Source organism: Gymnodraco acuticeps, unplaced genomic scaffold (assembly GCF_902827175.1).
Source record: "Gymnodraco acuticeps unplaced genomic scaffold, fGymAcu1.1, whole genome shotgun sequence".
NCBI classification, from domain to species: Eukaryota; Metazoa; Chordata; class Actinopteri; order Perciformes; family Bathydraconidae; genus Gymnodraco; species Gymnodraco acuticeps.
The window spans coordinates 173384-195021 of NW_022991654.1; the positions used below are offsets into that span (position 1 = coordinate 173384).

The window sequence follows — 21638 nt, forward strand, 5'->3', positions numbered from 1 at the left end:
TATATATTTCAATTTGTTCTGGAATGAAACAGGAAACAAATACACATTTCTGAAATATAAATTGTGACACTGCCCCAGGAAAGTTAATGATCCAGTTCATTGTTCATCAGTTGTCTGAGTGTGATATACAGGTTAACAGTTTCAAACACATCATTTGTTAATTTCAGATTATACTCTGACATTAGATCCACACAGATATGGAACACATCTTCATCACATGGGAAGTCCTTGAACACACACTCATCAAGGCAGACTTGAACTTTCTCCAGGTCCACGTGGTACAAACAATCTCTGCCTCCATACAGATGAGGGACTGCATGCAATATGGAGGGACGTCCATGGGGTGATCGTGAGTTATGGACTTGACGGACTCTGTGATTGTTCCAAGTCAATACAACCTCATTAAGTTCTTCCTAGGAGGCAAATAATATTCAGTCAAATAGAATGTATAAAAATACTGGGCAGTGGTGATTACTGCCTTAGTCAAGTATACTCCTTGTAGAGGAAACTTCTGTGTAGCTATGCAGTGGGAGTCACCGACTCAGGAAGGAGACACGGGAAGAGCAGTAGCTTTGATGTCAAACACATGATGGTTTATTTGGAGTTACGGCCGGAGGATTCACATCACAAGTCCAAGAGTCAGAGGTTCTGACTTCACGGTAGAGTTGCCACGTCAATTCTAAAGAACTCTACCCCAGACCCATGTATTTAGCTAGTTCAGAGAGCATCATCAACATGCTGCATAACAAGATAGAATGATAACACCTCTATCAGCTGATGCCAACAGGCAGGAACAGGGAGACAAAACACTGAGAGCACAGCAGCCAAGGTTACAGGTGCCTGTGCTCAGTCAGGACAGTTTGAACTGATACACTGGGTCAAAGTTATGGGCCTTGGAAAATATTCCACAACACTCCTGACCCATGGTTTGTTATATTTGTGAGATGTGTCTTCTAGTTGTACTATGGTAGGTTGGCACAATCATATTAATAACTGTAAAATGTAAATTGCAGCAGTGCAACTAATGTTATATCTTAACAGCTATAAAAATGTGGTGGATAAACCCGAAAATAAACCCTACTTATTTGACACAGCTACTCTGAATACCCACATATTTTTGTTAGCCAGAAACAATAACTTATTATTCACTCTCTCCACGGAAAACAGGCAATTTCTATTTTACACATGGTCATTTGTGGCTCTTTAAAAATATTCACCACATTCAACATTCATTTATTTCATAATGTGACAAGTACCTGTATTATTTGTAGAAAGCAGAACTGGATCAAGGACTTGTCCAAGAAGTTGTCTGAGAAGTAGCCATCTACACTCAGTTTGTCAAAAAGGTCCATCCAAAACTGGACACACTCACTTCGCAAGGTCAGCCACCATCGTTCAATACGTTGGTTTCCAGTGCTTGGACCAAAGGTTACATTGTCTGTTTCAGCTTGGTTCTCAGAAAAATGCAAAAACTGCTGCATTTCAGCCATATGGCCATTTTCTGTTCCTAAATCAAGTCTGAGTCTGGCAGGGCACCCACCAGCTTTGATAACAGCATCAATAAAGTAGCTAGCGATGATCTTCGGGTCTTTGTTTGTTTTGTAAGCTTCAAGCCATATCATCTTTCTGGAAAACCCGTCAATGCATCCACTGATTGCAATTCCAAATGGCTTAAGCTTGTCGTAACCATCAATGTGCCATACATAGTTTGGACCACAGCTGTGGTAGATGCGCCTTCGCAGTCTGTTTCTTGACCTCAGATCAACACCTTCACCATCCAATAACTGTAGCAGTATTCACACTGTTTCTCTGTCAGTCACAATTCCATGTAACCAACATTTTTGGTGCATCCATCTGTAACCATGACACTGACCAGATGTTTCCAGTTGCTGTTCAATGAAGGTTGCCACCTCAGCCACATCGGTTTTATTCTTTCGACGCCAGAGCTGCTTCTTGCTTAAAATCCTTTCAAGGGTGCGTTTGCTTAGTACAACTCCATGTGAATCAGCAAGCAAATTAAGTATTTCATCTGTTGTAAATCCACGTTTAAAGTAGTCCTCAATGTACTCACAATCCATTTCCGTATCAAGATAAATAAGAGAATTCGAGCCAAAGAGCTGCTAGTTTGTCTGTTGTGACAAAGTGTCTCTTTTTATCTCATAATTATGACTTTTTATCTCATTATTTCGACTTTCTTATCTCATAATTAAGACTTTTTATCTCATTATTATGGCTTTTTATCTCATAATTTCGACTTTTTAATCTCATAATTATGACTTTTTATCTCATAATTTCGATTTTTTTATCTCATAATTATGACTTTTCATGGGGATTTTATTTTTTTCAAGTGGCGGAAATGGGCTTCCATACATAAGTTACACTCAATGTTAATCTGTTAATTGACAGGCCTGTGCAGGTGGTAACAGCTATGTCCAGCATGGGCTAAATTCTGTAGGTGCAGCTGGTGCAGGTCCTCCTCCCTCAGGCCTGGTCCTCCTCGCAGGGAAAGACCCTCAGCCCTCTCTGGCCAAACCAACAGACAGGACGTTCATAAAGCTGAGGTTTACCCCAAAGTCTCTAATCATCCATTCTGTGAATATGAGAGGGGAACAAATAGTGTAATAGATGCTTTGGAGGATAAGAAATATAAAGTTAACTGTTGAGTTGCTCAGTTTTTTAGATTGACAGGGTTTAATAACACAAACAAAAGGAGAGAAATAAAGATTGGTCTTTCAATAAATTGTGTTGATTTTGTCTTTTGAATTGTTTGTCTGAAGTCAAGTAGCTAGAACTGTTACTTATAGTTTTAATGATACAGTCTGGTTATAATGTTTGGAGGAGGCATCACAGGTAAGAGCACCATTTGTTGTGTTCCATCCACAACAAATTGATGTGTGTATTTATGTATCTACTATTTCTTGAATCATTACTGTCAGTCCAAAACAAGAGATTTTGTTTTGGTAACATTTAAAAAAAAAACATTATCTATTTTCCACTACACTATCTTGAATACTTTAGTTTTTACGTCACTACATTTATCTAACAGCTTTAACATTGTAAAGGTGTCACTTCGGACTCTGGGTAATTATGACAGCATGTCCTACTATTTTGAGACTTTGAACAAACCAGACCTTAATCTATTAATGTAGAAAATAGTCAGCACATTAAACCATTATGAAATTAATAATTAGTTAGCTCATTGTTCAAAATGAGCTCCAACTACAACAGTTAAGTCAACTCGTGCATCGGTAATAACAATAAATCAAATGATATCATATAATAGTATAACTTGTGTCTACTTTAAATACTTTAACAACACTTTCCTAATTATACTAGCATACTTTTACTAAAGTAACATTAACATGTTTAAATGCAGGGCTTTTGTAAGAGTGTATTTCGTATAGTGTAGCATGGTCTACTTGACTTATCTAACCGAAGTGATCGTTACGTTACTTTGCAAACCGTCACCCCCCCCACACACACACGGTAACGTGATTCACTTCAATTAATGATAACTACGGAGCTTGCTAACAGCAAGGCACAAGGCTACTTCTCTCATTTAGCTAGCTAATGTAAGATACAAATGCTGTCGAGCAAGTAAAAATAAAGAGCACAAACTGACTACTTACCGAGCGGCGAGCCCCGCTGTTCTCCGTCATTTTTCTCCCGGGTTGTTGTGATCACATGACTGACAAAGCCGTGCTCTGATAGGCCAGAAGTCGGTTTGATTGCATTAGGGCTCGATTGCTTATCCTGTCTGAGTAGCCCGGATGATGCTGCATCGCAATTTTGGACATCGAATTTTATACAACGAATTTTTTGACGTCGAATTTTTTTCACTTGAATTTTTGGGATCTGAATTTGAACATTCGAATTTTTTTCACTTGAATTTTTACATTTTTATTTCACATAGGTAAATTCGGAGCAAAAACATTTAGATACATGATTTTCAAAGTAATTATTTTCAATGTTATAAATTCGGTGTCTAATACAATTCAAATACTTCTGTCTCTTGTTTGCTTCCATACAATGGCTGTCAATGTTTGAAGTAGCTAATTTAATAAACATTCGCGTTTTCTACAGGTTGTTTGATTATAATGAATTATAATAAGAATGTCAGAGAGCTGGACAACCCTCAGTCTGTCAGTGGGTGGTGCCTCCATCATTTGGCGGTTGAGGAGGAGCTATCTGGAGATGTTATGGACTAACTAGCAGAAGTTAAAATGCGGCACATGAGTTGATGCTTGCTCGACTGAAGACACGGCGCAACATAGGTAACTAGTTCCTTATATCCATGTTTTTTTGTGTGGTGTGTGGAGGGGTTACTTATTTCCTCGACTATACTGTCTGCAAAGGATGTAGGTACATCACATAGTGAGCTAACATGACATCACAAACTAGCATCAATGTATTGCATCAGTTAGGTTAGGTATGTCAGCTAGCTCTGTTAGCTCTGTCACACAGCGGATGGATACGGTTTAAAGGGATACCGGTGCTAGCTGATGAAGTGAACGTTACTATCTGCACTGCTGAAGGATGTTAACTGTCCCCTCACCATCCTCTGCCTCTTGCCGGTGCTAACGGGGCTAATCATTGACAGTAAGCGAAAATGTGTGTGTCTTGGAGCGGAATAACAGGAGTATGTGTTTTGGTTACTGGAAACTATAGACGTATCTAGATTGATAAGTGTTAAGATAAAAAAAAGTACGGCACACACGTGCAGTTTATTTTTGAGACAATGTGACCACAAAGTCCGTGGCCACGTTTTACATCCCCATGCTGTCTAACTGTTAGGTTATAAACTTTGACCTTACTTGTGAAAGAAAGCTGTTTTCTTATTGTGTTTTAGCTTTATCCAAGCGTGATAATAACTTAGTGATAGTTAAATTGACTCACCCACGAGTTTCTTTGTGGACAGGGGGCAAATACAAAGCAAATGTAGTTGTTAATGTGGACAAATTAATCACTTCCTCCACCGAGCTCTGTTTTTACTGTTTGTTTGTAACCGGTGGCACTTTTAACTGCAGCAGCCATATTGCTTCAACCATGCTGAACAGATGCTAGCATAATTTCGTTTAGCAACTACTGGGACACGCTTGTCCATCACAGACCCCTTTACTGCTATGTTTTATCTAGTGTTTGTACAGGAAACAGGGACAGACAGAATTTGTAGTTTTGTAATATACATATTTGGATATTGTTAGTTTAAAAAAAACAAAACACATTTAGGATGGTAAACCTCAGCTCCTTTTTAACAAAAAACGTTGGCCAAAATGTAAGGACACTTAGTTGAAAAATAGTTATACATTGATACCTGTTCATCAGGGAGCGTGTTGAGTTTAGTCAGTGTGATTTGTCTGTTTGTTTTTCAAACATGGAAAAAGCACGTGTGGTGGGTGAGAAGTGACGGTGTACACCAGGGGTGCCCAACCTTTTTTGAACCGAGAGCTACTTTTAAAGTTGCCAGTCTGCCGAGATCTACCAGTCCAAATAGAGAGGCGTAGCCATTACTGGCAGCCTACTACAAGATACACACTTCTACTTGTATAAAACTGACTTTTGTACGATTAATACTTCATAAAATACTGAAGATCCTTTATTTTACCTCTTTAATTCTAATCTACACACATACAAGTATTTAACTGAAGTTACACAACAGTGTTGTTGATACAGAGTTGGAGTTTATTCACACCTCACATACTACAGTGGGTAATGTTTTCAAGAAACATTGAACAGTGCTGCCACATATGACACAGGGAAAAAAGAAAATACTCTGAACCCTTTCTTTGCCATTATATACAAATAGTGTTGCTACAAAAGTATAAATTAGGCTTACTAATAAGACAACTCAGATCTGAAGCTACACAGGAATCTGCTGCCAAAGTGCAATATAAAAGACAAAATTAATAGAGTCAAACCCTTTTTTGTTGCATTTTAGTAGAGTATACAAATAAATGGCTTTAAAATAGGATGCAAGCAACACTAGTTTCTTAACCTGAATTGATAATAGACTATAATCAATTTAAGTTTGCATTCTTATACCATTTTGTACAATAATTATAATGAATACGTTCAAACAAACAAAAACTTACAGCTGATTAATAACGGTATCTAACTTAATTTCTGTTGAAATGCTACTGTTATTTTTACTGTCCCCCAAAAGCGCGTCGGCAGCCTCCAGGAATGCTTCTTTCACAACTTCGCCGTCTTTGAAAGACTTCATGTGTTTCGCAAGAACGTGACTGACACGATAAGATGCTCTGGTAGCAGCCTTGCTCTTGTTGTTGGGCCTGGTGAAAATGGACTGCTGTGCATTTAGCTGTCCTTTCAGGCCCCTCACCTTTTGGAGCGTAGGGCAGAATTGGGAGGGAATTCCGTCTCGTAGCGTTTGTGCACTGTTTTGAAATGCCGCTCCTAAATTACCCTTCTTCGATAAAGCCACGCTCGCATTGCAGATGAGACAGATGGACTTTGAATTGGAATAGATGCACAAATAATCATCCTCCCACTCGGAGTGAAAATTATATATTTTGGGCTTTCTTACTTCTGCCATAATTGCGGTCTTGTGTGTGTGCGGACTGGCACTCCTGTTGACACGGACAACGTCAGCGAAATAGTGCCCACTGCCCACCAGCCACGCCCCGACACATGGGGTCACGCAGGCCAATCACAAAGCTTTGATGCGTTCAAGTGCATTATTCTGGCACAGGGAGATTATGCTATAGGACGTTAACGATAAAACAGAATATTGTTGTTCTATTTTTAGACACATCTCTCGATCGACTGGTTGGGCACCCCTGGTGTAGACTGAGGTTGTTGCAGAATGTAATGTAGTGTATGTGTATTTATCATGTATACATTCTTGCAAGCTCAGCAGACCAAATCTCTAGGTGGCTTTGCTTGCATACGATTGGATCCTGGCCAGGTGGAAACTCAGTCTGTGCAGTTTTTTTCTTCTGTACATTCTTTAAAAAAAAAAGTACATGGAAAAAAAACCCTGGAGTGTTGAATACAAACGTATCAAAGGATCAAATATCATTATCATTATTCAAATGAAAATCATGTGATCGAACAAGGTGTACATTATGTTGTCATTTTTTATGTACAACCGCTTTAAAACGGCACTATCAATTATGCAATTTGATAGAATCACTGGACTACATATCGCATACAAATATGTCTTGTCAGGCTTCATGTAATGCGGTTGAATTTGTCCAGCCAGTGTTTAGATCAATCAGCTTTCTGTGAGAAGCTACTGGCAGCTATGGCGTGGATTAGATGTGTACGAGTCGACTGTTTTTACAAATCAATAATGGTGGCTCCTCAAGAGGTATTAGATGCTGCAATAACATCAGGTAACTGAACCATTACATTAGGTTTTGCTATTCATCTAGATTAAAATAAACATCAATAGCCCCCCCCTTTAATCTAGCTTGTTCATAATAAGGGCCTCAATATTTTTGGCATTGCTTATGACACTCAGCTGTTTTAGAATGGAATCCATTTCAACGACAGTTCAGTGAGGGTGGTTTATGGTTAATGTCTGCTTCATATATGCAAACCATAAATCTGCATAGGCATTCATTTAATCCATTCACTCACTCATTTATTTACTCGTCTGCAGTTACCTACTGGCCCCAAGTGTCCATTAGGAGTAATATACCAATGATGAGTCAGAATCACTTACTGCATCTCCTCTTGGCACATTTTCTGAGATGAGCAAAGCACTTCTGTGACATTGCGTTTCTTTTTCTTTTTTCTCGCAGATTATCCCGATAGAGAATTAATCTGTGGATTCAACAATGGTTCTTTGAAACAGGCAGTCTTAGCTTTCCAGTCACACTCCCACCTCCCTCTTTCTTCTCTTGGTGTACACCCCTCTTTTCATTTTGACCAGTATTTTATTGTTCTACAATTTCAACCGGTCTCAGTTTACGCTGCTGGTAGAACGTCTTTGTCACTCCCAGTCACGTCCCTGTTAACTGCTCTGAGTCGAGGCTGAAGGCTGTACATCCTCCACAATGGTTGCTGAGGGGGACTCGGCGTCTCAGGGCAGCGGCGTGCGGCTGAAGCAGGAGATTTCCCTCCTCCATGGGGTCTGTCTCATAGTGGGAAATATGATAGGATCCGGGATCTTCGTATCACCTAAGGTAAGAGACTCTGCTTTGTTACTACAATCAGTCTGCATTGATTTAAATATATTTTTGCAAAGACAAAATAGGAATAGTTTTTAACTCTTCGTCTTTTTAAAAGGCATTCTATAATTTAAACATTATTGAATCTGAAATGAGTATTTAGTGAATAACTTTGAGAAAATGGGGTTTTGGGTTATCTTGAAATCAGAAGTGAGACAATCTGATGTTTTATTTAAATCTTCATGTTCTCTTTTTTGATAAGTGATAGTTTCTTATGTGCTCACTGTGATTTCCCATCCTGCAGGGGGTCCTTAAATATACAGGCTCATATGGCCTGTCCCTGGTGGTGTGGGCCATTGGAGGGATATTTTCTGTGTTTGGAGCGTTATGCTATGCTGAGCTAGGAACTACTATCCGTAAATCTGGAGCGTCCTACGCCTATATCCTGGAGGCCTTTGGAGGCTTATTGGCTTTTATACGGTATGGAGTTGTTTTAATCTCTCTGTTTGCACACAGTTTACTTGAACTCGTTGCTTTGTTTTAATGTTTTTTGGACATGGACATGGAAGTTAGTCTCAAACTAAAGCAATTCCAAAAACTAGTGAACTTTACTAAAGCCATGTTGGGTATGTAAGCCTTTTTATGATTTAAGACCTATCCATTCTGCTGCAGACTGTGGACGTCGCTGTTGATAGTGGAGCCAGCCTGTCAGGCGGTGATCGCCCTGACCTTCGCCAACTACTTGGTCCAGCCCTTCTACCCCTCCTGCCCCTCCCCATATGTCCCCGTCCGCCTCATCGCTGCTGCCATCATAGGTCAGGCTCTCCATGTACTTCACATAAGTGCATGCCATATGTAACTTCTTGTATGTGTTTTAACATTAGTGGTGAAAGGACACGGGTTACCTGGGTGAGTCTGCTGTGGGTTTGACCCCTATGTCGTATATTGTTATTTACAGTATCCATAGTGAGAGGAGGGTCACTGGAGCTGTTTTTGCAGGAAGGGTTGACTAGAATCTCTTGCACTCCAGCATTAACAAAATTCATCTTCAAATGTGATATTTACCCACAGCATCACTTTAAAAGGCTGAGTGCATGTGCAACTGTTAAGCCGTCTCAAGTCCAGTATTGTTGTTGCCTTAAAGTTTTCATGAAAAACACAGGTTCAAATAAAATTAATCTTAGTTTATCTGTTTAGGTGTTAGGACAGTATTCAACATGTTTTGAAACTGCCTTTTCTTTTGCACCCTGCACTTGAGCATTCTTTTGCATTGACGGTTTTGTTGGGTTCAGAATTCCAGAAAAGACAGACAACTTCTAAGTTTAACTATTTATTGTAAAGAGAGCAAGAGATATATATATTACTTGGCCAAGTACTCGTCACGTCTTTGGGAATCACAGGCAGCAAAGCTGTAATCTGTAACCACCAAATCCGTCAAGAGCCTCGAACCTCGTGCGACAATACATTTTATTACACAGGGCGTTGCCCGTACATTTATGATTGGTCAAGACTAGCTGAAGAGATACCACGGTTTAGACTTGGTTCTCTTTGGTTGGTGCGCAGACTCAGATAGTCTCTTGGCAACACGATCCTCCAATAAGCATTCGGCCGGCCTGTGGAAGTCCGTCCCTACTCTGGCACCATCATACTAATTTGTTTTCTCTAACGTTTCTTCAGATATAGTGGGAAACCATAATGTTGCTTCCTAGCTTTGCGGGGGAGCGCGGCTCCCATACAGAGTCAAGGCCGGTGTGATGTGCTGTTCTGACTACCTCTTTGTGTTCTCTCAGTCTCTGCACTCGACCTTGATACTTTCAATATTGCAAGCTAAACTTTCTTCTGACTGTTCCCCTCGTTGGTATCTAACCCATCAGAACCTGGGATTAGTGATTGTGTCTATTTATTCTATAGTCATAGCAATCTCATGAGCACAATAAGCATATCATGTAATAATAAGAATCAGTCTTGTAATGTTATATAAAAATAGACTCCACAGTTTCATTTAATTTGCGTTTTTCCTCTTAGCTGTTGATAGTATATGTTAACCCTTTTATGCAAGTCCCTTTTTTAAGTCATTTGCAAACTGTATGTTTTAAGGGTGGATTTAGAAGAAGCTTTATCAATAGCTGCAAAGTAAAACACTATTTTCTAAACATAGCAGCTTAATCTATTTGTATTGCATTTATGGGGATATGTCTGTAACTACACTTAATACCTGTCAGTTTCCCCTCTCACTCTGCCTTAAGTCTGCTGTGCTTAGTGAATGGCATCCCTTAAGCTTTGTTCAGCCTTGAGCCTGTTGGGTTTGTTTGGATAGGATCTAAAGTAATGTGCTAAGTCTGTTGTACTGACTGATCTCTGAGGAAGGGACTGTGTGACGGGGCCTCACATTCTGTATCAACAGGACGATCTGCCATCTAGCTTGAAGGAGGAAATCCTGTTACTAGTTTCTGAACGCCCACAACACCTTGTATCAGTGCTCCTCCTTCCACAAATACAGAGTGCAAAACAGAATTTTAAAGTTAATACATACAAATACCCCTATCCAACCAATTCACAAATATTCAGTTAAATTATTTGAAAATAAATAAATCAAGCAGATTTCTCCAGAGCTTCTTGAGTTTTAATTAGAATTCCTGCTTACGTTCTCCTCTCTGCTTGTGACCACCATTCAGTATAAAAACCATGTTGAGTTTATATTTGATAAGTGTTCCTGTCTGCTTTATCTTTATTAGGTCTGCTGACTTTCGTGAACTGTATGAAAGTTAAATGGGGAGCTATTCTTCAGGTCATTTCCACCGTAGCAAAGGTCCTAGCTCTCATCGTCATCATCATTACTGGCCTGATTAAGCTTGGACAAGGTAGGATGTCCGAGAAAATCTGTTTCATTGAATCCATTTAGGAATGCTGGAGATGGTTTAATACATAACATCAGTTAAAATCAATTTCTTAGAAACGGTAAAAAGGTGAATATTGCTCTACCTCTGCTCCAATTTTGATACGACTTCTGATTTTGACATTGGGCCAGCTCACTCAAAACCCTACCTATATTAGAAGCTGGATTAAATATTCATGAACAATTTAGTCGAGATAAAAGAAAATCATGTTAACTCCTCTTTACATGTTGCTGTAGGTTTCAACCAGAACTTTGAGGACTCCTTCCAAGGCTCCAAACTGGACCCCGGTAACATGGCCATGGCCCTCTACGCGGCCCTGTACTCCTACTCAGGCTGGGACACGCTCAACTTCATCACAGAGGAGATTAAAAACCCAGAGAGGTACGAGCTCTGGCATTTCAGATTTTTCTTCTTTTTTTTTTTTTTACAATAAGCGCGACTTGATTTTAATTCCTGATCGAATTATTCTTGCTTAGTTTAACTTGAGCTACTGTAAATCTAGCATTTCATAAATCTGATTCAAAACTAAGTCATCTTACTTGGGAATTCCCAGGTCATCATGCGCTCACTTTACACCACAGTAACAGACTCACAGATACAAATATTTGTATAATCTGGATTCTCTAAACCTTCAGTAATACTGTTTTTTTGTGTGTTCTAGCAATTACTTTCCCCCAGGTATTTGTCAATAAATATAAGCATTGAGGTAATGATATCACTTATTTCATTTTTAGGAATCTGCCTTTGTCCATTGCTATTTCCATGCCCATTGTCACTGTGATCTACATCTTGACCAACATCGCTTACTACGTGGTGATGGATGCAGACCAAGTGCTCACCAGTGAAGCTGTTGCTGTGGTGAGTCAGCAGTAACCAAATCTGACCATGTGAAGTCTAATCTCTACCTTTAAACCTAAAGGACCAAAGTGACAGCATCCTCTCAGCCCTGTAGAGGCAGCAGGTTTAGATATCTCCTCCCTCTCCTCTCCTGTCTTCTCTTCAGTCTGGCTGGCAGCCACTGGCTCTCCAGTCTGCTTCAGCAGACTGGTTATCTGTGCCTGTAGGAGTCGTGATGATAGCAGGAACCTCATTTAGCTAAAGAGGTTGGTGCCCCACACAGGAAAATGGGGAAGCTGATGATGTGATTAGTGCCTCAGAGGAGGAAGTATTGTACTGGTATTTGATCAACTAAGTCGGTTGCAACAACACATATTTTTCTTATGTTTCCAAAACCAGATTTGTCCAATATTAGAGAGGGGTGATTGAATTCACTACTCAACACCACACTGGAAGTTAATTATATTTTAACGTAAATCCTGTTTGGCACAAGCATTTTGAAGCTCAACAAGAGAAGTGTTTGCAATCAAAAAAGCTTTTGTTGAGTTTTCAGAGTGTGTTTTAAGTTCGATTACAAGATATCATATTGCTGTTACACTTTTATTCAGCTCTTACCCAGAAATGAAGCCAGGACTTCTCATCTTGTGCAGAATAGCGCTAGTCAAAGTATGAGATTAAGTAATATTTATTTTTCATTTGAAAAAGCACAGATTCTCGCATGCATCCAACAATCTATTTTACAGCTGGTATAAATAATGGTATTGACTGGGTTGCTGCATTAGGAGTCTTTTTATTACTGTCTTTTGTTATTGTCTTGACTCTGTAGAAAACTGTGGGAAATCAAAAGTAGAGTGCGAGTGTTCTTTTTTAGGAACCACACTGACCTTCAACTACACCCGGTGATGTTAAAGTATTAGGATCACTGAGTTAAAGATACAAATACATTTAAATGATTTACACATTGTAATTAAACCTACAATTTGAGCTGAGTTTCACAGATTCAAATACATATAACAAAGTCGCACTATTACATCAATGAGGGCAGTGAGAAACTCTTGGATGTCTCCTCAGACGTTTGCCGACGAGGTGCTGGGCTGGGGTCGATGGATGATCCCGCTCTCTGTAGCCATTTCCTGTTACGGAGGCCTCAACTCCTCCATCATCGCTGCCTCCAGGTCGGTACAGACATCTCATTACTGCCTGTAAGGTTTTGAATGTTAAACTCTAGGAAACACAGTATGTGTAACACCTTTTTGTTTCCCCTGCAGGTTGTTTTTCGTCGGATCCAGAGAAGGTCACCTACCTAATGTGCTGTGCATGATCCACATCAAGCGTTTCACACCAATCCCTGCTCTGCTTTTCAATGTCAGTATCACACATGGTTTCTTATTACATTTTATTCTTGCTTGTTTTGATTCCTTTTGGATGTCCCTGATGCGTTCTTTACCAAATTGTGTGTTTGATCTTCTGTTTTCAGGGTGGCATGTCTCTGTTATACCTGTCCGTGCCTGACGTTTTCCAGTTGATCAACTACTTCAGTTTCAACTACTGGTTGTTCATCGGCCTGTCGATAGCCAGCCAGATCTACCTTCGCATCAAATTTCCCGATATGCACAGACCTGTTAAGGTACATAATTAGTTTTACTCCACCTCCCAGCAGACCCGGCGGCAGACATACGTCTCTGGGCGGGCATTTGATTTACCAGGGCGGGCCCACACTGAAACTTACATTTCCCGGGAAATCTGAATTGTCAACGGGGTGGGGGTGAGGGAGGTGCTCGTGAATTGTTGTTACGGAAACTGAGGGGTTTTAGGTTGCCATAAGGCTTTTGACGGTCTTATTGCAGGCTACATCCATTGGTTGGTTTTGTGGCACATTTGTAACGCTGTGCCAACATGGGCAAGCACGCAGGCTGGAGAGGTGGAGTGAGGTTGAGCGATGGAGAGAGCGTGTGCAGCGGTCTGCTTGCGCACAGAGCAGGAGTTTGTGAGAGAGCCGGCTTGAGTCAATTTCTCTTCAAAATATTATTGATTGCCAGCCTCCCTTGTCCCTGGCTGGCTTGCTAGCTCGTTGGTAACGTAACTGATTTCTTCCAATGTCCTTTCGTGAACCACTTCCTGATATCCATTGTTGCAGACAGAGATGGGGTCGTTACTAAAAAAAAGTAATATATTACATATTACTTTAAAAAAAAGTAATATATTACACTACTTCGTTACTCTCTACATAAAGTTACTCGTTACTTTACTCGTTACTTTACTCGTTACTTTACTCGTTACTTTACTCGTTACTTTACTCGTTACTTTACTCGTTACTTTACTCGCAGGGCCGGCCCGCCCCTCCCTACAGGCAGATCACGCAGACTGCGGCGCACCTACAGTGTGCGCGCCACAGTTTTGCCTCTGCGAGACTCCACTTGCACCCCCAATTACTATTGCATTAAGGAAGACATAACACAAGTCTTTCTTTTTATATGCTCTAAAATAGGCTACCAGCCACACAACAAGCTAACAGTCTGTGAAACGTCAAGACACTAATTAATGAAACCAGTTCAAGACGCATTATTCTTATCATTCTTTTTGAGCGCAGTAAAGGTAAGGTATCTAATTACTTATGTATTTAGTATTCCATAACTTAGTAACAGAGATGGTCAAACTAAAGTGGTAGAGACACGGCAGAATTCCTACAATGAAGCGGGACATTGAACTGTTCACCGTGAGAGGGCGATCAACAAAAGAGAGCGAGCGCCCCGTTGAGGGAGTTTACAGATGACTCAGCCATGTTTATGCAGCACTGCACGTGGAGATGTGGTCTCGCAAGTCGCGCAGATTACATAGGCCTACATGTATATAAACCTGCGGCGGAAACCCCTCTAGTCTGTCAGTGAGTGTGATTATTTTATAAAAGTAATGAAGTAACGCGTGTCGGGGCAATGTTATTAACTGTAGTGTGATTACTAAATTATAAAAGTAACGCGTTACACTACTCCGTTACCGACAGAAGTAATATTATTACAGTAGCGCGTTACTTTGTAACGCGTTACACCCAACTCTGGTTGCAGATAAATATAAATGATAACAGCCAAACTAACCTAACAAGAGTAAACTGACAGGCTGCTGTGCCGCGTCTCACTCAAAAACCCACACGACTCAACCCAGCGAAAAACCAGTGTTGCGCGCAGCCTTTCATTCAGAATTTCATAGCAAAATAAAAAAATGATATTAAACTAATCTTTCAACATAGTTTAAAAATAAATATTAGGACAAAGCCCTACAAATAACAAAAAACATAATAATAAAACAATTAAAATGTTGTATTCAGCCCTGATTAAAACAGCGGGCCCAAATCCTGGATGGCCGGGTCTCCCTCCCACACCTTAAACATGCAGAGACGAGAAGTTGATGTAATCATGTAAACTCAGTGACACAGAAAAAAGTACAGAATCAGAAATGTTAGTGACAGATCTGAGGTCATGCAATTTATACCACATGTTATTGTTGAGTCATATTTCTGTAGTTATTTTTAATATCAATATACTCACATATTTTTCTAGATTCATCAATGAATTGCTTGGTCTATAAAATGACATAAAATACTGAAATGTCCATCCCAGTATCTTAAAGTCCAAGGAGATGTCCTTAAATGTTTTTTTGTTGATCCAAAACCCAAAGATATTTAGTTTGATATATTACAAAGAGAAATACAGGACATCTACATCTTGAGAACAGCATTTACCAGCTGAAAAGACTCTTGATACCTTGAGAAATGTAACGAGGGCTTTCCCCTTTGCCTTAATCCTGTTAAAGAGATGCATGCTGGGTAAACAGAGCAACCCTTGGCCAAATGTATCATATAATGACATTACTTAAAAATCCTCAGTCTCCTGGTTATTTCTCCATCAAATCATTGACCGTCAACAACCTTCAATAGAACTGAACAGAAAGCGATATACACGGCATAACATAAAGTAAGAAAATACAAAAAGCTGCAATCTGATAGAGTAGGTGCTACCTTTACTTATTCAAGCCTTACAGACCTTTGTTTACGTTTGTTTACCCATCAACACTACCCTCAGACGTGGCTTTGAGTTATGACTATCCTAAAAGACAATTATGTTTTGAATTCACTTAAGTTTATTTGGTTATCTTAGTAAACATAAAAATGACTGCACTGCATATTGCCTTAGCAGTTAAGGCCACAATCATATCATCAGAGGAATATTGTTTGAACTAATTGTATTTGTCAATGTAATTGTTTTTAATCATTCTGTTTCTCTCCACCCAACCTTTTTCATACCCTTCATTCCTCGTTTTTCTGCTTCCTCATTCTTTCTTTGCTCTCGTCTCCCTGCCCTGCAGCTGTCTCTGTTCTTCCCCATCGTGTATTGCTTGTGCAGCGTCTTCCTGGTAGTTGTTCCCCTCTACAGCGACACCATCAACTCTCTGGTGGGGATTTCTGTGGCCTTGTCTGGTGCACCTGTGTACTACTTCTGCATCTACCTGCCAGCCAGCTCCAGACCAGCCTTCCTCAATACAATGCTTGGTAAGAAGCTTGGTGATTAATTAGGCTCCGACTAACGACACATTTGGGCCAAATGACCCTATTTGAATTGTAGGAATTATGTTTTTATTATTCGTTTGAACTTTTATGAACAAGGATCATGCTTAAAATACATTTGTCTAAAAAAAAAAAGAAGATTATTTTGACTATAAGCTAATTTCTATCTGCAGTCCCTGGGCAGGAACACTGAGAGCAATTGCAGTCCAATGCATTTCATCACACTAACAATTATAAAGACAAATCAAACACACATCAACATATGAATAACTGCACATTCATCCAGTACAATCCATTTCAATTTTCAGAAACAAAACTATATTGTACTGAATTAATATTGAATTTAAAACAGATAAGATGGATTGCTTTTTCAAAGGTCCGATTACAATGTATGTAGGTCGATGGTAATTTATTTTACCCATAATACACACTCAATCATGATGGGGTGGACATTTTTAAAGATGAGAACTCAATGCTCTCTGGTAGACAAACTGAGTAAGCTGTAAGACATTTTCTAAATCACCTCCACCTTTATTTGACATTCTGTACTGCAATGTCTTGATTATCGACCCAAAGAATATACTGGCAAAGAGACATCTGCAGAAAGCCTGTCTGCTTAATAACATTTAAGATGTGAAATGTCCGTGAATGGGGTTTTGTGATATAATTTATGGATAACCTCTTTAAGTAGCTTACTTAACTGACTGTGAGTTGCATGTAGATCAGCTACTGCTGGGACATGAACAAATGAAAACTCCTGGTCTTAGAGTTAATAACTGTGGAGTGATTGGGATTAGTGTCTCAAAGTTCAGTGTTATGTAGCGCCCACATTCTGTAAAAGGCTCTTGAGTGCTAAAAACCCCTACAGCTGAAGAATAACCCCTCCCAATACTATTATTTTAAGCCTACATATTTTAAAGCCTTAAGTACTTTGGCTATTGTTGTCTTTTGATGTATTTCTTAAGATCTTTTGAGTGAAACCCTTGATTTTCTTTTTTTCTGTCACTGCAGATAGGATCTCTCTGTACACCCAGAAACTGTGCATGTGCTGTGTGGCTTCGCCTGATATCGACCTGGACAATATAGACCCGGAGAAGATTGAATGATGGAGCAACAAAGGCCTTGTGTGGAATGGAATAACAAGAATGAACACAAAGGAAGCTTTGAGCTGTATAACTTGATGAATGAAAGAAGGACGAAGAAGAAATGGGAGAGGTGAGCTGTACACATCTCTTCTCTCACATTTGAGCCGTATGGTAAAAGGACCAGGAATTAATAAGTACACACCCCCCCCCCCCCAAGCAAACAGCACTGTACAGATTAACTGAAACTTGAGCACATTCACATGCTTTACGCAGTGCAGTGTTGGCCATGAAGTTCCCTCCACACATGTGCCCATAAACTGCAACACACACACACACACACACACACAAAAGCTGACCGAAGCCTCAGGGTGATGCTGCGACAAATGGAAATGAACAACCTGATCCAGGAGGAATCGACTCAGCATGCCTGAGGGGATTTATTCACAAACAGGAGGCTACTGAGGAAAAAAGACACAGGTGGAACCGAAAAGGACCTTACATGTGTTTCATCTCGTGTTAAGGAAGTGAGTTACCATAGCACATGGGAACTTGCAAAAGATATGGTTCAAATCTTGGTACCTTCTTTAAAATAATACTTCACCACCAAAATGACCATTTGTACATTTATTAATAACCCTGTTACCTTTGACTCGTGAAGGAAACATTGTTTCTCACATATCTCCTGATATTTTAAGCCTAAGTGGGAAGTAATAAGCTAACAACTAGAATAATAAAGTCTGTTTGATAGTTCTGCACGAGGTGGTTGAGAGTTTGTAACTGATATAGTTTAGCCGTTTTTAAACCCAGATCCCATTTACTTATATTCACCATGAATGTTCTCATTTGGGATTCTTTGTTAGACAGAAATATCCAAGAAAAGCAAGGTTTTCTGAAATAATTCAAAGTAACATTTTGTGAGTAAAATTCTCCTGAACACTTCGCAAATATCACAGGATAGTTCATCCAAAGGTTGAAGTCCCCTTCAATCCTTTTAGTTCCCTTAATGTTATAAAATGAAGAATGATCAAGTAATTTAAAGGCGAAAACAATGATTATAAGAAGTTGAACAATGATTACATCTACCAACCCAATGATGTAGCTCTCTGGTTTTTCATTGGTTTGCATCAACATCACACGGGTCATCTGCCAGTGTGTGGTACTGGTAAACATTCCTGTTGGGAACGTTTTTTAGTTTTTTTTTGCAAGCTTGTATAAATCCCAGACAGATAACGTCCAACAACATTGTGTTTTGTTGACAGACCTCTAAATACTGCAGTGAATTTTCACATCACATTTATGTTTTATTGTACAACGTCTTTGGTCATAGGAAAGCTTTACTCTGATCTATTTCCAACCAAATGAAGATAATTTGTAATCAGTTTAGAAAAATGAGATTATTTACAAAAGCTTTTATTTCTTGCAGTTCGAACAAGCTTGTCATAAATCTGTCGCTATGTGCATCCTGCTTTTTGTAATGTATGATGTTTTCTTCTGTGACCTTCATCTTCGAATGCATCTTCAAGGCTATACTTGATTTCTAGTGCCTCCTAGTGGTAGCTGATATAAACTCCCAGGGACCAGCTTTAACGGTGTCATTCAAAGGTCCATCTTGCTGTTGCAGTCATCTTGTTCTCTGTTTTCATACAAACACACCCCGGTGAGAGGAGTGTAACATTAGTGTTATGGATATATAAAAAGAAGGTTTCTAAATATGTTACCGGTGATTGTTTCTCGCTAGGTGCCTGCGTCACTCCTCTGGGTAATGTCTTGGTAAACAAACCACTCTGTTGTGCACACGTTGATACTTATGACCTTTCTCTTTTTTCCCACTGGTTTTAAAGAGTTTGTATCACACATGAGATATTTTACTGTAATTATGCCTTGTGAATCTATCACCAACTTGGACCATGTATTCACCGTGCACAGCCAAAGCTCTTAAACAGGCTGGTCGCTTTCTGCTCAGAGCCAGTAGCAAAATGTCTCTGCTTTGTAGTGACGAATACATAGATGTAGGTGGTTGAATTAGAGGTAGAAAAAAGTGTTTTGTTTGTGCTGTAGTTCTTATAAACGCTCTGTGCCTTCTGTAAGTGCGGTCTGCCAAAGACCCTGTCTATTTTTGATATTTTCTTGTGTCTTAAGCACAATCCTATTTTTACATTTCTGTAGGATTTGCCAAATGTTCTTCAGGTAGTAGAGCAGCTTCAAATGTTGTAGTCAAGGTAAAGGTCTGTAAATTCTCAGCTGGGATTAGTAAACAGGTTTTAGATTGAACAATGTATTGTGTCTTCACTTCCTCATCACCAGCCAACAGAAGCACACGCACATTATGTTACATGTTGCTTTCTCCGCTGTCATCATTTAAACCAAACTACTACTTGTGTAGCTTGTTAAGAAGAAAACCACATGTCTGCAGTAAATACAGAATCTTTTCAATGTGATCCAATGCATAGTGTCATGTTGAGAACCGATATACTCGCGTCACAGGACTTGAATGTTGAACTATATTGATGTTTCATCTGGTACCAAATACAGACTGGGTGTTTTCCAGTACTGTTTGATAAAGTTGTTATTTGTCTTAGAAGTATGTCTTAAGTGCTTGCTATGTTGACTGTTTTTATTTATTATATTCAGAACATGGGAAAACCAAATGGCAAGAGATGCTTTTCAGTTGAGGAATCCTTGTTTGCCCAGATTGAGACGGGAAGGAGCTGTTTTATTTGAATAAAGGCATGTACAGAATGTGTGTTTCAGTCTCTGTTCCTATCCACTGAGGTGGAAACAAAGGATATCTTAACGGCAGCGGCTCACAGCCACTAGAGGTCATGGTCTCGTAAGTTCGTAACTGCATGAAGTCTCGCCAAACTGTATGGTGTGTGATCTTTAACAGTTGATTTAGCGCTACTATACTTTTTATGTTTTTGTAAATGGGTTTATGTCAAATGCATTGATGCTTTTATCCAAAGTTATCCTTAAGTTTAACAATGCATTTCTATATTCCCTTATCTTATTACATAGCAAACGGCAAATCTTTATGTTATGAACAAATAATTTCAATATTTTACTTCAACACTAATTTGGAGCTTTTCCTGAAATTATAATAAAACATTAAAAAAACAATTATTTTACATATTAGTAGAGAACTTTTAAAATCAAGTTATAAAGGACTTTGCAAAAAACAAGATAAATTAAAAGATAATATAATCAAACATAGACGTGATGCAAGGTGTACTTTTCTAGAAGGCAGTAAAAATAATGGAAAACATTTCTGAATAGAGCATTTTGAAGAAAGATTTAAAAGAACCCTAAACACCTACATGGTACAGTGCCACATTTACACTGATCATGTGTATTTCTGAATGTACACACAAACTGACCCCATGGTGTCTTTGACTGACCGTCCTCCCTCTAGCCTCCTCAGGTGGCCGGCCAAGCCCGACCTCTCCTCCACCTCCTCCCCCCGGGGCCCGCTGCAGAGGCATCACATTTCAGCAGGGTGTGCACTCTGCGCCTCAGATGCTGCCCGTCGATAGGTGAGTGTTCCTGGGGAGAGTCCTGCGTCTGTCCCTCCCCAACACTGAGGGAGTTGGGTTCCACTGAGTCATGAATAAAAGATGAAATACAGCCGAGCTCCACAACAGCTACGGTAACAGCTCTCTGCCACAGAGTGCAGCACAAAGTGAGTTTCTGGCTTTAAAAAGTCCAGGCTGCTCAGTTGGTACTCGGCTCCACTAATGCTCTGCAGGGCCTCTCTGTCTTTGTGGTGGGCAGAAGCACCGGGTGGCTGTTCCCTGATGGGTGAGGGGCCGGCACACTGTGGCACCAGCTTGGCATCATGGAGCTGCGCCGACGGCTGAACTGGATACGAAACCGACCCTGGAGGCCTCATGTCTGCCGCAGGGAGTTCAACCGTAAGTGTGGATTGAATTAGAGGATTATAGACTTTGTATGTTGGCTTTTTTCTGTCCTCAGTTTGAGTGATTCTTCCAAATTGCCTGTCTTTCCTGGGTCTACCTTAATTGTCTCAGGTGTGCTCTGAAACAGAGAAGCTTCCAGGGAACTTTAGTGACTCCTGCGGACCGTGTGTTGTTGCTGCTCTGAAATCCTCATGTGATTCATGCTTAAGGAT

At 39.8% G+C, this 21638-nt stretch overlaps 1 protein-coding gene across 3 annotated transcripts; it reads left to right on the forward strand.

Annotated features, from left to right (window-relative positions):
• The first annotated feature begins 4116 nt into the window (after positions 1-4116).
• Positions 4117-20251, forward strand: si:dkeyp-120h9.1 (uncharacterized protein LOC566469 homolog). Of its 3 annotated transcripts, none has more exons than XM_034198544.1 (12): positions 4117-4274; positions 7767-8150; positions 8440-8615; positions 8808-8950; positions 10871-10996; positions 11269-11413; positions 11767-11890; positions 12941-13044; positions 13138-13234; positions 13347-13496; positions 16229-16412; positions 17439-20251. In XM_034198544.1, exons 2-12 carry the CDS (start codon positions 8022-8024, stop codon positions 17531-17533), a joined length of 1473 nt encoding a protein of 490 aa, XP_034054435.1. In that variant the 5' UTR covers positions 4117-4274; positions 7767-8021; the 3' UTR covers positions 17534-20251. The 3 variants fall into 3 exon arrangements, with proteins under 3 accessions (XP_034054435.1, XP_034054437.1, XP_034054436.1); XM_034198546.1 differs by lacking the exon at positions 4117-4274 and adding an exon at positions 4315-4611; XM_034198545.1 differs by lacking the exon at positions 4117-4274 and adding an exon at positions 4315-4599.
• The last annotated feature ends 1387 nt before the right edge of the window (positions 20252-21638 follow it).

Bases quoted from the DNA above. Each gene is read 5' to 3' on its own strand.
- si:dkeyp-120h9.1 (XM_034198544.1), top strand. From the start codon at position 8,022: ATGGTTGCTGAGGGGGACTCGGCGTCTCAGGGCAGCGGCGTGCGGCTG. The intron at 10,997-11,268 runs GTAGGATGTCCG...ATGTTGCTGTAG, and splicing joins CCTGATTAAGCTTGGACAAG to GTTTCAACCAGAACTTTGAG. The intron at 11,414-11,766 runs GTACGAGCTCTG...TTTCATTTTTAG, and splicing joins GAGATTAAAAACCCAGAGAG to GAATCTGCCTTTGTCCATTG.